General features: G+C 49.8%; 1 protein-coding gene across 1 annotated transcript in view; it reads left to right on the top strand.

Moving 5' to 3' along the window:
• The window catches only part of LOC140398336 (1-phosphatidylinositol 4,5-bisphosphate phosphodiesterase delta-3-like), a 567936-nt gene that overhangs the window by 165508 nt on the left and 384097 nt on the right, over positions 1–18331 (top strand). Inside the window, exons 3-4 of the mRNA XM_072486917.1 lie at positions 1323–1551; positions 2063–2192. Of these exons, the coding sequence (XP_072343018.1) occupies positions 1323–1551; positions 2063–2192 (359 nt within the window). The remainder of the gene's footprint in view (positions 1–1322; positions 1552–2062; positions 2193–18331) is intronic.

Below are 18331 nucleotides of genomic sequence, written 5' to 3'. Positions count from 1 at the left end.
CCTCACGGCTCTTAAATTCAATCCCTCTGTTAATGAACGTGAGCACACCATAGGCCTCCTTCACAGCTCTATCCACTTGAGTGGCAACTTTCAAAGATGTATGAACATAGACCCCAAGATCTCTCTGCTCCTCCACATTGCCAAGAACTCTACCGTTAACCCCGTATTCCGCATTCATATTTGTCCTTCCAAAATGGACAACCTCACACTTTTCAGGGTTAAACTCCATCTGCCACTTCTCAGCCCAGCTCTGCATCCTATCTATGTCTCTTTGCAACCGACAACAGCCCTCCTTACTATCCACAACTCCACCAATCTTCGTATCGTCTGCAAATTTACTGACCCACCCTTCAACTCCCTCATCCAAGTCATTAATGAAAATCACAAACAGCAGAGGACCCAGAACTGATCCCTGCGGTACGCCACTGGTAACTGGGATCCAGGCTGAATATTTGCCATCCACCACCACTCTCTGACTTCTATCGGTTCTATCGGCAATCCCCGTCACGAAAGCATCGCGCATGAGGAGATTCGAGTGTTCGGCGGCCGTGACGGCCTGACAGTCACAGTCCCGGACCAGTGGAATTAGGGCCCGCCAGAAGTCTTCGATGGACTCACCAGGTAGTTGCGAGCGGGTGGCGAGTACATGCCTGGCAAAGAGCGTGTTCGCCTTCTGCACGTAGTGTTCCTTAAGGAGTTCCATTGCTTTTGTGTAATTCGTGGCGTCTTGGATCAACGGGAACACGCTGGAGCTCAGTCTGGAGTACAGGACGTTTATCTTCTGAGCCTCCGTTGGCGCGGGGTCCGCACCGTTGATGTAAGCCTCAAAACATGCTAGCCAGTGAGTAAAGTATTTCCTGGAGTCGGGCGAGTGCGGATCCAGCTGCAGGCGATCGGGGTTAATTCTGATATCCATTCTGCGGAAAATCTGACTGTAATAAATTGATGCACGATCAATTGCACAAAGACTAAAGTTGGGAACAACTGTGGCTTTATTACAGTCAGATGTGTGGCCTCCTGTTGCAGCTGGCGAAATGGCAGGGCACTGGAGGTCATGCATATTTATACAGTTCTGCCGGGGCGGAGCCAGCCGGCAGGGGCTACCGGCGAACCTGTAGTGCAGGTCCTACCTTACATCCCCTATTACAGTGGTTCACCACAACAACCAGTCAGAGGCACTTCATTGACTGCAAGGCATACTTTCAGACATCTGGAGATTGTGAAGGGCGCAAAACGAGATTGTGATCTGTGTTGATTGAGCAATGTGTTAGAGGGAGTTGCATAGTGCGGGTCGTTTGCTAATCTTTTGTCTGGTATTTCAGTCTCAGTGATGGATATCCGGGAGGTTCAAGAAGGTCACCGGTCAGAGGTGATGAAGAAACATGGCAACAGATTCTCTGAGAAACGGTGTTTCACCATCGTCTTCACGGGCAATCGTACAAACATGGACCTCGTGGCAGCATCTGAGGAAGAGGGGAGGCGATGGGTTCAAGGTTTTAAAAAACTGAGAAAAAAAGCAGAGACCATGAGCCAGCAAGAGAAAATTCATCAATATCCTTTTGAAATTGTTTTCTATAGTCAGCTCCAGTTGAGTGCATGTGCATGTTTGTGCGTGTGTGGGTGCCCATGTGTGCATGTATGTGCGCATGTGTATATGTGTAGGTATGCGTGTCTGGGTCTGTGTATGTCTGTGGTGTGTGTATGTATGTGTGTCGGTGTGTGTGCCTGTCTGTCTGTGTGTTTGGGTATGTGTGTCTGGGCCTGTGTATGTTTGTGATGTGCGTATGTATGTGTGTCTGTGTGTGTGTCTGTCTGTGTGTTTGGGTATGTGTGTCTGGGCCTGTGTTTGTCTGTGGTGTGTCCATGTGCATGTCTGAGTCTGTGTATGTGTGTGTCTGTCTGCATATATGTGTGTCTCTGTTTGTGTATGTATATCTGTGTCTATCTGTGTATGTGTGTGGGTATGTATCCCAGACCAGGTGTAGTCTTGCTCTATAACGTTCAACCAATTTCATTTTCTGAGCCTCTCTTATTTTTGAGTCTCCTCCTTACATCAATCCACCTGGATCCATGAATACCTGCGGAAGGCCGACAAAAATAAGGACAACAAAATGAGCTTCAAAGAGATTAAAAACCTGCTGAAGATGATCAACATTGAAGCAGATGATGAATATGCTTTCCAACTTTTCAAGGTAAGAACCTGCCTCAGTGAGGCACAGAGTGGAACAATATTCTCTGTCGGGCGTTTTGGTCAAATCTGCCTAACTATTTGCTTTGTCAATCTGACTGTTTTTACAGCCAAACATCACTATAATAATGTTTAGGTAGGAAGGAAGACTTTAAGTGTGATGAAGTGTTAGATCACATGGGTTTGGGGTAATTTATTAGTTTGGATAGAAGACTGGCTGACGGACAGAAGACAGAGAGTTGGGATAAATGATTCTTTTTCTGAATGGCAGGATGCAACTAGTGGGATGCCACAGCATTCGGTTCTTGGGCCCAAACTATTTACAATCTATATTAATGACTTGAATGCAGGGAGAGATGGATCTATAGCCAAATTTGAAGATGACACTAAAAAAGGTGGGACAGTAAGTTGCAATGAGGAAATAAGAACTTTACAAATGGATATGGTTAGGTTAGGTGAGTGGGCCAAAACGTGGCAGATGCAGTTTAATGTGGATAATTGTGAGGTCATGCATTTTGGTCAGAGGGATCTGGGTGCCTCGTGCATGAGTCACAGAAAACTAGCTGCAGGTACAGCAGGTAATAAAGAAAGCAAATGGAATGTTAGCATTTATAGCTAAAGAAATAGAGTATGAAGGAAGTGTTGTTGCAAATGAACAAGGCATTGATGAGACCGCACCTGGACTATTGTGCACAGTTTTGGTCCTTATTTCAGGAAAGATGTAGTGGCATTGGAGGCAATTCAGAGGAGGTTCACTGGCTTTTCACAGTAACTTCATACTTGTGACAATAAAAGGTTATTATGATAATTATTATTATGGGTTGATACCAAAGATGAGGAGTTTGTCTTATGAAGAGAGATTGAGCAGATTCGGCCAGCACTCTCTAGAATTTAGAAGAATTAGGGGAGATCAAATTGAGGTATATAAGATGATAAAAGGTAAGGATAAAGTAGGCGTGGAGCGGATGTTTCCTCTTGTGAGGCATCCTAGAATGAGAGGCCATAGTCCCAGGATAAGAGGCAGCAAATTTAAAGCAGAGATGAAGAGAAACTACTTCTCCCAAAGGGTAGACCTGTGGAATGCGCTACTCCAGAGTGGGGTGGTTGCTGGGACAGTGGGTAAATCTAAGGAGGAGTTAAGTCAGATTTTTCATTGGTAAAGGTTGAAGGGTTACGGAGAATGGGCAGGATGAAGTTGAGGCCATGATGAGATCAGCCAAGATCATATTGAACGGTGGAGCAGGCTTCAGAGACTAAATTGCCTACTCCTTCTCCTAGTTCTTATGTTATTGCGTCGTAAGAAATAAATATTTTGTCTAACTCCACCTTCCAGCTCTTGATCTGTAGCCCAATAGGTAACAGCACCTTGTGCACAAATATAGTCATGATGTGTGTCATGATATTCAAACACACACATCATGATGGACACACTAACAGGCAAATCAGAGTACACAACACCACAACCAATCACAGACAAGAACACCAACCACATAAAAAGCACGAGCACGACACCTGGAGGTCAGTAGGTCTGGGGGGAAGGAAGCATGAAAGAGCTGTTGAAACACCACAAGCAGGGAGCCCCCCACGTGCAGAGTGCAAAGACCAAGTTGTAAATAGTGAGTTTAAATAAACAAGCGTTGTACCATATGCAACTGTGTTGGCTCTTCTGTGTGTTAGAACACCCAACACCACATGGTACAGGAGTGGATCGATACCTGCCTACCAACCTGCCATTCTGGACATGGACCACACCGGCAAACCGCAGCCGATGCAAGTCACGGGGAACCTAGGCACCAACTGGAAGCTCTACAGGCAGCGATTTGACCTGTACATCCGTGCCACCGAAAAACAGAATGTCTCGGATGATTCGAAGATTGCAATGCTCCTCTTCTACGCAGGCCCCCACCCAAATGATGTCTTTAATTCACTGGTGTTCGAGGAAGGCGAAAACCAGGCCAAATATGACACGGTCATCCTCAAAATGGACCAGCACTTTCAAACTGAAGTAAACGAAACTTTCGAAAGATACATCTTTCAGCAACGCCTGCAAGGTAAGGAGGAGCTTTTTCAACCCTTTTTGACGCACCTCCGGATTCTGGCGCAGTCCTGCGGTTACGGCACCACCACAGAGTCCATGATCAGGGACCAGATTGTTTTTGGCGTTGCCTCCAGTGGCCTACGCCAGCAGCTTCTTAAAATAAAGAGCCTCACCTTAGCGTCTGCTGTGGAAGCCTGTGTCCTCCATGAGAATGCTGCCTGCCGTTTTGCCCGATTTCAGGCGTCCGAGTTGGCACGGAGGGGGTCCCCAGCCGTCGAATCGGCAAGCCAGGCCGCCCACGACGTTGAACGCATCCAGGCCGTCGATTTCTTCCCGCCCCACGGCCCGGACGACAGCGGCCGCTTCCCGCGCTTTTCGCGGTCTCCCGCGCAGGTGCGCGCCAAGAATAACGGCCACAACGAGGGACGCACTGCGCAGGCGCGCCCACCGCAAGATCGCACTGCGCATGCGCAGTGGCGCAACGAACGCCGTGACGTCATGACGTGCAGCAAGTGTGGAGGTCTACACTTAAAAGGGCAATGTCCTGCAAAATAGCCAACATGGTGCTCAACTGCACAACCTGTCAGAGGTTTCAGCCGGCGCAACCTCCGGAAACACTTCTACCACACGAGATGGTGACGTCCCCCTGGGCGAAGGTGGGTGTTGACCTATTTCACGCGCTCGGCAGAGATTACATTGTTATTATAGACTACTTCTCAAACTACCCGGAAGTCATGCCTCTCCATGATCTGACGTCGTCCGCAGTCATTGGGGCCTGCAAGGAAACGTTTGCTCGCCATGGCATTCCAAGGACTGTCATGTCAGACAATGGACCTTGTTTTGCCAGCCGTGAATGGTCGTCCTTTGCCGCAGCATATGGTTTCACTCATGTGACATCCAGCCCTCTGCATCCACAATCGAACGGGAAGGCTGAAAAGGGTGTCCACATCGCAAAGCGGCTCCTGTGCAAGGCGGCTGATGCCGGATCGGACTTTAACCTTGCCTTGCTGGCCTATCGATCGGCCCCGTTATCCACGGGCCTCTCGCCAGCGCAGCTACTAATGGGTCGCTCCCTCAGGACGACGGTACCTTCCGTCCTGGCACCGACAACAGACCATGAGGCGGTTCTTCGGGACATGCAACTGCAGCGTGATCGCCAGAAAGGTCGGTACGACACACGAGCGACGGACCTGCCCCCCCTGTCCTCCGGAGACAAAGTACGCGTCCATCAACCGTATGGTGGCTGGTCAGCACCGGCCGAAGTCCTCCGACAAGTGGCTCCCCGCTCGTTCCTGGTTCGCATGCCGGATGGTTCCGTGCGTCGCCGCAATCGGCGCGCCCTTCGCCGACTTCCACGTTCACAGCCACACAACACGCCAGATCCTCAACAGGCTTCCGAGGATGACTTTGTGGAGCTGCCGCACATCACGCCCTTTCCATCGCCACCCATGGCCATGCCTGCACAGCAGCCGGTGGTTCTTGATCCACCCTTAAGGCGGTCAACCCGAATTCGTCGCAAACCCATTAGAATGGACTTATAATACAGTTCATATGTTTAATAAGTTGGACAATTTTACATGATAACCTGTTGTTGTTTATCGTTCCAGATGTCGTCTGACTGGACAACTGTTCAAAATTTTTTTTCTTCTTCTCTCGTTCGCATTTCTGTTATGTTATGGTACAACTGGATTCATGTGACGCACTCGACATCGCCCCATGTACATAGTTCCGTCATAGACACATGCTGCACACGACACACACACACTCTTAGATGCACTCACGTCACGATCATATTTATTACCACGTAGGCACATATCTTTGTAAAAAGGGGGGATGTCATGATATTCAAACACACACATCATGATGGACACACTAACAGGCAAATCAGAGTACACAACACCACAACCAATCACAGACAAGAACACCAACCACATAAAAAGCACGAGCACGACACCTGGAGGTCAGTAGGTCTGGGGGGAAGGAAGCATGAAAGAGCTGTTGAAACACCACAAGCAGGGAGCCCCCCACGTGCAGAGTGCAAAGACCAAGTTGTAAATAGTGAGTTTAAATAAACAAGCGTTGTACCATATGCAACTGTGTTGGCTCTTCTGTGTGTTAGAACACCCAACACCACAATGTGGAGATGCCGGCGTTGGACTGGGGTGAGCACAGTTCGAAGTCTTACAACACCAGGTTAAAGTCCAACAGGTTTGTTTCGATGTCACTAGCTTTCGGAGCACTGCTCCTTCCTCAGGTGAATGAAGAGGTATGTTCCAGAAACATATATATAGACAAATTCAGAGATGCCAGACGATGCTTGGAATGCGACCATTAGCAGGTGATTAAATCTTTACAGATCCAGAGATGGGGTAACCCCAGGTTAAAGAGGTGTGAATTGTGACAAGCCAGGACAGTTGGTAGGATTTTGCAGGCCAGATGGTGGGGGATGAATGTAATGCGACATGAATCCCAGGTCCCGGTTGAGGCCACACTCATGTGTGCGGAACTTGGCCATAAGTTTCTGCTCGGCGATTCTGCGTTGTCGGGCGTCATTTCAATCAGTTGCATTCTTGGACACACTCGTCTCCACACTTCTCCAGCTTCCCCCCTAAACACATTAAAGAAGCTATCCCCTATGGACAAGCTCTCCGTATACACAGGATCTGCTCAGACGAGGAGGAGCGTAACAGACATCTACAGACGTTGAAAGATGCCCTCGTACGAACGGGATATGGCACTCGACTCATCGATCGACAGTTCCAACGCGCCACAGCGAAAAACCGCACCAACCTCCTCAAAAGACAAACATGGGACACAACCGACAGAATACCCTTCGTCGTCCAGTACTTCCCCGGAGCGGAGAAACTACGTCATCTTCTTCACAGCCTTCAACACTTCATTGATGAAGATGAACATCTTGCCAAGGTCATCCCCACAACCCCCCTACTTGCCTTCAAACAACCGCGCAACCTCAAACAAACCATTGTTTGCAGCAAACTACCCAGTCTTCAGAACAGTGACCATGACACCACACAACCCTGCCATGGCAATCTCTGCAAGACGTGCCAGATCATCGACATGGATACCACCATTACACGTGAGAACACCACCCACCGGGTACGCGGTACATACTCGTGCGACTCGGCCAACGTTGTCTACCTCATACGCTGCAGGAAAGGATGTCCCGAAGCGTGGTACATTGGCGAGACCATGCAGACGCTGCGACAACGAATGAATGGACATCGCTCGACAATCACCAGGCAGGAATGTTCCCTTCCAGTCGGGGAACACTTCAGCAGTCAAGGGCATTCAGCCTCTGATCTCCGGGTAAGCGTTCTCCAAGGCGGCCTTCAGGACGCGCGACAACGCAGAATCGCCGAGCAGAAACTTATAGCCAAGTTCCGCACACATGAGTGCGGCCTCAACCGGGACCTGGGATTCATGTCGCATTACATTCATCCCCCACCATCTGGCCTGCAAAATCCTACCAACTGTCCTGGCTTGACACAATTCACACCTCTTTAACCTGGGGTTACCCCATCTCTGGATCTGTAAAGATTTAATCACCTGCTAATGGTCGCATTCCAAGCATCGTCTGGCATCTCTGATTTTGTCTATATATATGTTTCTGGAACATACCTCTTCATTCACCTGAGGAAGGAGCAGCGCTCCGAAAGCTAGTGACATCTAAACAAACCTGTTGGACTTTAACCTGGTGTTGTAAGACTTTGTACTGCACAAATATAGTGTTCTTAATTAGAAGGGGATTTTTTGATTAATAAGGGGATCAGGGGTTATAGGGAGGAGGCAGGAGAATGGGGATGAGGAACATATCGGCTATGATCGAATGGCGGAGCAGACTCGATGGGCTGAATGGTCTAATTCTGCTCCAATATCTTAAGTGGTTTGAGTTTAATGTTAATTATGGGAACTCTCTCCCTGTCTGTTTCTAAGGCAGGATCATGGGTGATATGAATTAACAGCATTCCATTTGTATCGGAATATCTTAACTCTAAACTCTGATGTTATCTCAAAACGATAGAATAAGATTAACAACGCTCAGTGGACAAAGGCTTCAATTCACTTCAGGCCAAAGTACACAGAATGTGGTCAGGATCAATGGCCAATTCCAGCTATCTAGTTAGTTATCTGGTGCAACTTGTCTTCTGCCATTTATAGATTAGATTTACCAGCACTCTCCCTGTTTGATGATTCAGATGTGCTGTTTCGGTTGCTGCACCTTTTGAGCATTACCTCTGTCATCTTGACTGATCGCTAATGGGTGGATTCCTATGTAACGTAGGTTCCAGGACAGAAATAAGTGCTAGATTGCCCAACTCTCCTCAAACTAGGAAGTTATTTTTAATAACCTCATTTTCATCACAGGACCAACCTACTACAAACAGCAGTGTTTTGAAGTTCAGATTGCTTACTCCACTGGAGCTCGCGACATTATTTTTTCGTTATAGGTCAATTTTGATCCACAGATCAGTAGTGGGAATCATAGAACCAGAGAGGTTTCTGGCACCTTTCAGCCTGTCATTTCTGTGATGGTACCTCATGCCGTATTCAATCCTCTACAACCCTTCCAGGTAGAGGGTTCCAAATTCCCACTCCCCTCTGGGTGAAAACTCCCTTCTACATTTTGCCAATTACTTTCAACCTGTGTCATCCGGATATGGACCTCTCTGCTGAGAAAATTAGGCCTATTCCATCCAATCTATCCAGGCCCTTCATAATTTTGTATACCTCAATCAAATCGCTCCTCAGCCTCTTCTGTTCCAAAGAGAACAATCCCAGCCTATACATTGTTCACCCATAGCTAACATTTTCCATCCTGACATCTAACTTATTAAATCTCCTTCTTACCATCACTAATTCAATCACGTTTTTCTTGGTGGGTGCTGACCACAAATGTATGTAGTACTCTAGCTGCAGTCTAAGTGTGTTTTATATAATTCAGCATTACCACCCTGGCTCTTATATTCAATACCCCAACAAATAAAGGAAAATTTCCCTTATGTCTTCTGAATCACCTCATGCCTTGGTCCTGCTACCCCAGGGATTTGTGAACATGCAGTCCTATTTCCCCATGTCCTTCTGCACTTCTACAGCAAGACCTGGATGTCCTTGTACACCAGTCACTGAAGATAAGTATGCAAGTGCAGCAGGTGGTAAAGAAGGCAAATGGTATGCTGGCCTTCATAGCGAGAGGATTCGAGTACAGGAGCAGGGATGCCTTGCTGCAATTATACAGGGCCTTGGTGAGGCCACACCTGGATAATTGTGTGCAGTTTTAATCTCCTTAGCCGAGGAAGGATGTTCTAACTATAGGGGGAGTGCAGTGAAGGTTTACCAGACTGATTCCTAGGATGGCAGGACTGACGCACGAGGAGAGAGTGTGTCGGTTAGGATTGTATTCGCTGGAGTTCAGAATAATGAGGGGGGGGGGCTCATAGAAACCTATGAAATTCCAACAGGAATTCAGGGAACACAGTAGCACAGTGGTTAGCACAGTTGCTTCCAGCTCCAGGGTCCCGAGCGGCTGCTCTAAAATGGCTAAGTCCCACCGGCGCCGTCCACACCTGGTCGCAGCCGCCGGGAACTCTGCGCGCAGGGTCGAGGGGCGGTCTGTGTGGGGGAAAGGGGGCTCCGACCCCGGGGGGGGGGGCCTCCGATGTGGCCTGGCACGCGATCGGGGCCCACCGATCGGCGGGTCAGTCTCTCATTCGCCGGGCCTATTTTCCTACGCGCCGCCCCCTGAACTCCCGCGCCATGTTGCGTCAGGGCCGGCGCATTGAGGGAGGCCACCGCGCATGCGCGTGTTGGCGCCAGCGCCATTGCGCATGTCCTCATTGACGCCGGCGCCACTGCGCATGCACAGATCCAGCGGCACACAGTTCACGCCGGGATGGAAGGCTGGAGCGGCGTGAACCGCTCCAGCGCCGTGCTGCCCCCGTAGGGGCCTGTTCACACCGTCGTTGAATTTTTTGCATAAACCACTCCGCTATCCTACCTCTCTCCTTCATAAAGATGCTATTTGAAACCTACCCCTTTGAACAAACCTTTGGTCACCTGTGCTAATAACTCCTTGTGTGTCAAATGAATTTGGTAATTTTCCTGAGAAATTGCTTTGAGCTGTTTTACTATGCTAAAGGCAGTATAAAAAGATAAGTGATGTTGGCTGAGGTACACGGATTGGACAGGTCAGTGGGTAGAACCCCCTATTCTTTGAAACAATGCCCAGTGATCTTTAGCATTCACCTGAGAGGGCAAGCTGGGTCTTAGATTAACGTATTAAAGTATTGCTGTGCATGTCCGGCTGGATTTTGTGCTCAAGTCCAGAATTCTCCGGCCGTTTACTGGTGGCAGGATTCTCTGGTCCCCCAGACAGCACAGCCCTGTCCGGGGGTTTCCCGGCAGCTTGGTGTGGCTTTAATGGGAAATCCCGTTGACATGCGGGCTGGCGACCAGAAAATGGCTCGCCAAATTCCCCACTTTTGCTAGCAGCGGTAGCGGGCCAGACTCGCTACGCAACTCTCCAGAGTGGGACTTGAACCCATGCCTTTCTGCTGCAGAGATGAGAACGCTCCTACTGAGGCCCAGCTGACACCTGAGAATGCTGAGGTTTTTACAGCAGCGATAAGGATTTAATAGACAGTGATTGAACCAATTCAAAGCTCTGCCTGCTTCATGAGATAAGACAGAGAGATACTGCAGTGACCAATTATTTAATTACAGTGCTTAACAGCTGCCGACGGGGAACATAAGCATGCAGAATGTAGATGGTTAACTGAGCACTGATACATTTAGCAAGAGATGTTTGAAAGGTAGCCCTTTACTCAACTGTGCATGGGGGAGATGGTGGCTACTGCCGGTAATGCAGCCATCCTAGGCCCAGGATCGGCGAGGAACCCACGTCATACGTGAGAGATGGTGGGAGGGGAATTTGGGCAGTCACAGGGGAGAGGTTTTGGCAGCAAAGGCAGGGAGGGTAACTTTCAACGCTCCCCCCATATCCCACTTTGATCAGGCACTGAATGCCTGTCGAGGACCCCGTCCAACGCATGGAAACACGCAAGCAGTCCCAGGAGGGTTTGTTTTGTGAAGGCCATGAAGAATCCAGCACGAGTTTGTCGAGTCAAACAGAAAGTACCCTCCCCCCCCGACCGTCTTCATTGGGGATGCTCATATTCTCCCAGGAACATGACGTAACCCACATTTTGATTTGATGTTTCTAAGTTTCAGTTCCTCTTTGTTCTTTTTGGGCTGTGCTTCGTTTGTCTTTTAGGAGCGGCATCTTTTAATTTATCTCCCAGTTAATTTCTGTTCTTCTATTTAGTTGATTGGGCCCGAAAAAAAAACATGAGGTAGCCCACATTTTGGGAAGTTTCCGTTCCTCGTTGTTCTTTTCGGGCTGTGCTCCGTTTGTCTTTTATAACAATAATAATCTTTATTAGTGTCACAAGTAGGCTTACATTAACACTGCAATGAAGTTACTGTGAAAATCCCCTAGTCGCCACATTCCGGCGCCTGTTCAGGTACACGGAGGGAGAATTCATAATGTCCAAATTACATAACAGCACGTGTTTCGAGACTTGTGGGAGGAAATATGAGCACCCGGAGGAAACCCACACAGACACGAGGAGAACATGCAGACTCCATACAGACAGTGACTGAAGCTGGGAATCAAACCTGGGACCTTGGTGCTGTGAAGCAACAGTGCTACCCACTGTGCTACCGTGCTATCCCTTTTAATTTATCCCTCAGTTAATTTCTGTTCTTCTAGTTAGTTGATTGGACCCTAAAATACAACATGATGTAACCAATTGTTCCCAGCCAATAGGATCCGGGCAGGTTGTAACAGTTTGCTATTTGAGCTTCCCACATGACACCATTTAAGGGCTTCAACTGCCACAGGGTGGGACACTGACCATAAGCCTCCCCATCAGAGATTTACTTGGTGCAGTGTCCTTGGGACGTCTCAAGCGAGTTCCTATGTACCATCCAGTGTGTTTGACCTTACCTGCAGTGGAGTTGAAATGAACACAGCAGATATGCCAAAAGAAGATGCGAGCGAACCGGATGCCATGGGAACTGTCAATGAATGCAGACATATTTCTGAATTAATAGCGAACAAACTCCTGGATACACTTTATGATGCTATCACTGAAGTTATTGAGCTAACTTTGTGGTTAACTCAGCTTCCTAAAACTGTGTTATAGTTCATTGTGTTATAATTCATTGCATTTTTCTTGACCCATGATTAAATTTTATCTGCATATGTTAATTGGTGTAGCGACAGGAAGGCTGTGTGGGTCCCCAGCCATGACCCCCAGAATTGTCCCACCCAATGAAATGCCCCGCAGCCAGAAAACTTGCCATGGCAAGAGCATTAAATTCTGTTCAGCACAGCAGCAATACTCTTCTTCAGTTCCATCCCCAGGTGAGTTACAGGTGGAGTGAGTTACAGGTGGAGTGAATTACAGGTGGAGTGAGTTACAGGTGGAGTGAGTTACAGGTGGAGTGAGTTACAGGCTAGAATCTAATCAAGCAGCTTAGATAGTTTCTTCTTGGGTAGCCACATGGGATTGAGAATGACTCACTTCCACTCCGGGTCAGTGAATTCTGGGATGGTTGCTGAGTCCAATGTGCAATCTACAGACTCTTTCACAAACAGGGAAATAGGGAAGTGATGTTTGGAGTTTTCTGCACTCCCCACAGGGGCATTCTTCATTCTGGTTGGGACAAGGGCTCCAATCAGTCAATGGTGATGTTTAGCTTCTTCAGGAATGCTTCGAGGACCTCCCCAAAGTGTTTCTGTTCTTCCCTCTGGGAGTCTTCTTCGGATGACCAAGTTTCAAATGGAGCAGTTGCTTTGGGAGTCTGCTATCAGACTTATGAAATAAATGTCCCACCCGGCAAAGCTGGCTTTGAGTGGCGGGTACCTCAATGCTGGGCTTGGGAGAGGATGCTGCTCCTGGTCTGCCTTTCTCGCCAGTGGATTTTGAGGATCTTGCGAAGGCAGTACTGGTGGTACTTCTCCAGTGCTTTGAGGTGCTGCTGTAGATTGTCCACATCTTCGAAATGCGGTGATCACTGCTGCCAGGTAAACCCTGACCTTAGTCTCAGCTTTGACATCTTTGACTAAAATACTCTTCCCTGCAGTCAGCTGAAGGCTGAAGTGTAATAACCTTTATTACATTGTACATTGGCGATAATGATGATGAAGTTCATCGTTCATGTCTGCCTTGGTTGCGAGGAAGTTTCAAGATTTTCTGTAAAATAACAGATCCCTGGAATCGAGGGCTGTGATCTCATTATGTTTCCATACATCCAAGAAATCTAGCTACCAATCCCAAGTTTCCATGTTAGCTGAGGTCAGGCAAAGAGATTAGAATAAGATTGGAGATTTGGATGGCAGGATATGTTTAACTTTGAAAACTTCCTGGCCGGGATTCTCCGACCACCCGCTGGGTCGGAGAATCCCCAGAGGGAAGCGCGAATCCCGCCCCGCTGCCAGCTGCCCTATTCTCCGCCACCGTTTCTCGGGACCGGCGGTTGACAGAGGCGATTCTCCGGGCCTCGATGGGCCGAGTGGCCATCCAGTTTTGGCCAGTCCTGCCGGCGTGAATTACTCTCCTCACGCACGGTGGGACCTGGCAGGTAAGTGTGCGAGGGCGGTCCTGGGGGAGGGGCGTGGGGTGATCCGACCCCGGGGGGGTGCCCCACAGTGGCCTGGCCCGCGATCGGGGCCTACCGATCCTGCGGGCGGCTGTTTCCGTGGGGGCCTTCTTTCCTCCGCACCGGACCCCTGTAGGACTCTGCCATATTGCCCGGGGGCCGGCGAGAACCCCCGCGCATGCGCGGAAATATGAACATCTCCTCCTTGGCCACCATGTCCTGGGGTGGGATGTGAACCCAGAGCTTCTGTCTGAGAGACAGGGACGCTCCCACAGCACCACATGATCGCCTGAGAATGTGGGAGGGTGGGGGAGGCAGATTCAATCAATGCATTCAACAGATAATTGGATCATTATGTGAAAAGGAAGAATGCAGAGTTATGGGGAGAAGGCGGCAGTGGAATGGCACTGGGTGAATTACTCAGTCAGAGGGCTGGCAGTGAAATGGCACTGGGTGAATTACTCAGTCAGAGAGCTGGCAGTGGAATGGCACTGGGTGAATTACTCAGTCAGAGAGCTGGCAGTGGAATGGCACTGGGTGAATTACTCAGTCAGAGGGCTGGCAGTGGAATGGCACTGGGTGAATTACTCAGTCAGAGGGCTGGCAGTGGAATGGCACTGGGTGAATTACTCAGTCAGAGGGCTGGCAGTGAAATGGCACTGGGTGAATTACTCAGTCAGAGAGCTGGCAGTGGAATGGCACTGGGTGAATTACTCAGTCAGAGGGCTGGCAGTGGAATGGCACTGGGTGAATTACTCAGTCAGAGGGCTGGCAGTGGAATGGCACTGGGTGAATTACTCAGCCAGAGGGCTGGCAGTGGAATGGCACTGGGTGAATTACTCAGTCAGAGGGCTGGCAGTGGAATGGCACTGGGTGAATTACTCAGCCAGAGGGCTGGCAGTGGAATGGCACTGGGTGAATTACTCAGTCAGAATGCTGGCAGTGGAATGGCACTGGGTGAATTACTCAGTCAGAATGCTGGCAGTGGAATGGCATTGGGTGAATTACTCAGTCAGAGGGCTGGCAGTGGAATGGCACTGGGTGAATTACTCAGTCAGAGTGCTGGCAGTGGAATGGCACTGGGTGAATTACTCAGTCAGAGAGCTGGCAGTGGAATGGCACTGGGTGAATTACTCAGTCAGAGGGCTGGCAGTGGAATGGCACTGGGTGAATTACTCAGTCAGAGAGCTGGCAGTGGAATGGCACTGGGTGAATTACTCAGTCAGAGGGCTGGCAGTGGAATGGCACTGGGTGAATTACTCAGTCAGAGGGCTGGCAGTGGAATGGCACTGGGTGAATTACTCAGTCAGAGTGCTGGTAGTGGAATGGCACTGGGTGAATTAGTCAGTCAGAGAGCTGGCAGTGGAATGGCACTGGGTGAATTACTCAGTCAGAATGCTGGCAGTGGAATGGCACTGGGTGAATTACTCAGTCAGAGGGCTGGCAGTGGAATGGCACTGGGTGAATTACTCAGTCAGAATGCTGGCAGTGGAATGGCACTGGGTGAATTATTCAGTCAGAGTGCTGGCAGTGGAATGGCTCTGGGTGAATTACTCAGTCAGAGTGCTGGCAGTGGAATGGCACTGGGTGAATTACTCAGTCAGAGAGCTGGCAGTGGAATGGCACTGGGTGAATTACTCAGCCAGAGGGCTGGCAGTGGAATGGCACTGGGTGAATTACTCAGTCAGAGAGCTGGCAGTGGAATGGCACTGGGTGAATTACTCAGTCAGAGTGCTGGCAGTGGAATGGCACTGGGTGAATTACTCAGTCAGAGAGCTGGCAGTGGAATGGCACTGGGTGAATTACTCAGCCAGAGGGCTGGCAGTGAAATGGCACTGGGTGAATTACGCAGTCAGAGAGCTGGCAGTGGAATGGCACTGGGTGAATTACTCAGTCAGAGAGCTGGCAGTGGAATGGCACTGGGTGAATTACTCAGCCAGAGGGCTGGCAGTGAAATGGCACTGGGTGAATTACTCAGTCAGAGAGCTGGCAGTGGAATGGCACTGGGTGAATTACTCAGTCAGAGGGCTGGCAGTGGAATGGCACTGGGTGAATTACTCAGTCAGAGAGCTGGCAGTGGAATGGCACTGGGTGAATTACTCAGTCAGAGTGCTGGCAGTGGAATGGCACTGGGTGAATTACTCAGTCAGAGGGCTGGCAGTGGAATGGCACTGGGTGAATTACTCAGTCAGGGTGCTGGCAGTGGAATGGCACTGGGTGAATTACTCAGCCAGAGGGCTGGCAGTGGAATGGCACTGGGTGAATTACTCAGTCAGAGTGCTGGCAGTGGAATGGAACTGGGTGAATTACTCAGTCAGAGGGCTGGCAGTGGAATGGCACTGGGTGAATTACTCAGCCAGAGGGCTGGCAGTGGAATGGCACTGGGTGAATTACTCAGTCAGAGTGCTGGCAGTGGAATGGCACTGGGTGAATTACTCAGTCAGAATGCTGGCAGTGGAATGGCACTGGGTGAATTACTCAGTCAGAGGGCTGGCAGTGAAATGGCACTGGGTGAATTACTCAGTCAGAGAGCTGGCAGTGGAATGGCACTGGGTGAATTACTCAGTCAGAGAGCTGGCAGTGGAATGGCACTGGGTGAATTACTCAGTCAGAGGGCTGGCAGTGGAATGGCACTGGGTGAATTACTCAGTCAGAGGGCTGGCAGTGGAATGGCACTGGGTGAATTACTCAGTCAGAGGGCTGGCAGTGAAATGGCACTGGGTGAATTACTCAGTCAGAGAGCTGGCAGTGGAATGGCACTGGGTGAATTACTCAGTCAGAGGGCTGGCAGTGGAATGGCACTGGGTGAATTACTCAGTCAGAGGGCTGGCAGTGGAATGGCACTGGGTGAATTACTCAGCCAGAGGGCTGGCAGTGGAATGGCACTGGGTGAATTACTCAGTCAGAGGGCTGGCAGTGGAATGGCACTGGGTGAATTACTCAGCCAGAGGGCTGGCAGTGGAATGGCACTGGGTGAATTACTCAGTCAGAATGCTGGCAGTGGAATGGCACTGGGTGAATTACTCAGTCAGAATGCTGGCAGTGGAATGGCACTGGGTGAATTACTCAGTCAGAGGGCTGGCAGTGGAATGGCACTGGGTGAATTACTCAGTCAGAGTGCTGGCAGTGGAATGGCACTGGGTGAATTACTCAGTCAGAGAGCTGGCAGTGGAATGGCACTGGGTGAATTACTCAGTCAGAGGGCTGGCAGTGGAATGGCACTGGGTGAATTACTCAGTCAGAGAGCTGGCAGTGGAATGGCACTGGGTGAATTACTCAGTCAGAGGGCTGGCAGTGGAATGGCACTGGGTGAATTACTCAGTCAGAGGGCTGGCAGTGGAATGGCACTGGGTGAATTACTCAGTCAGAGTGCTGGTAGTGGAATGGCACTGGGTGAATTAGTCAGTCAGAGAGCTGGCAGTGGAATGGCACTGGGTGAATTACTCAGTCAGAATGCTGGCAGTGGAATGGCACTGGGTGAATTACTCAGTCAGAGGGCTGGCAGTGGAATGGCACTGGGTGAATTACTCAGTCAGAATGCTGGCAGTGGAATGGCACTGGGTGAATTATTCAGTCAGAGTGCTGGCAGTGGAATGGCTCTGGGTGAATTACTCAGTCAGAGTGCTGGCAGTGGAATGGCACTGGGTGAATTACTCAGTCAGAGAGCTGGCAGTGGAATGGCACTGGGTGAATTACTCAGCCAGAGGGCTGGCAGTGGAATGGCACTGGGTGAATTACTCAGTCAGAGAGCTGGCAGTGGAATGGCACTGGGTGAATTACTCAGTCAGAGTGCTGGCAGTGGAATGGCACTGGGTGAATTGCTCAGTCAGAGAGCTGGCAGTGGAATGGCACTGGGTGAATTACTCAGCCAGAGGGCTGGCAGTGAAATGGCACTGGGTGAATTACGCAGTCAGAGAGCTGGCAGTGGAATGGCACTGGGTGAATTACTCAGTCAGAGAGCTGGCAGTGGAATGGCACTGGGTGAATTACTCAGCCAGAGGGCTGGCAGTGAAATGGCACTGGGTGAATTACTCAGTCAGAGAGCTGGCAGTGGGATGGCACTGGGTGAATTACTCAGTCAGAGGGCTGGCAGTGGAATGGCACTGGGTGAATTACTCAGTCAGAGAGCTGGCAGTGGAATGGCACTGGGTGAATTACTCAGTCAGAGTGCTGGCAGTGGAATGGCACTGGGTGAATTACTCAGTCAGAGGGCTGGCAGTGGAATGGCACTGGGTGAATTACTCAGTCAGGGTGCTGGCAGTGGAATGGCACTGGGTGAATTACTCAGCCAGAGGGCTGGCAGTGGAATGGCACTGGGTGAATTACTCAGTCAGAGTGCTGGCAGTGGAATGGAACTGGGTGAATTACTCAGTCAGAGGGCTGGCAGTGGAATGGCACTGGGTGAATTACTCAGCCAGAGG

The sequence above is a fragment of the Scyliorhinus torazame genome, chromosome 21 (genome assembly GCF_047496885.1).
Source record: "Scyliorhinus torazame isolate Kashiwa2021f chromosome 21, sScyTor2.1, whole genome shotgun sequence".
NCBI classification, from domain to species: Eukaryota; Metazoa; Chordata; class Chondrichthyes; order Carcharhiniformes; family Scyliorhinidae; genus Scyliorhinus; species Scyliorhinus torazame.
Note: the sequence above shows the minus strand (reverse complement) of the source record. Positions and strands in the feature narration are given on the sequence as shown.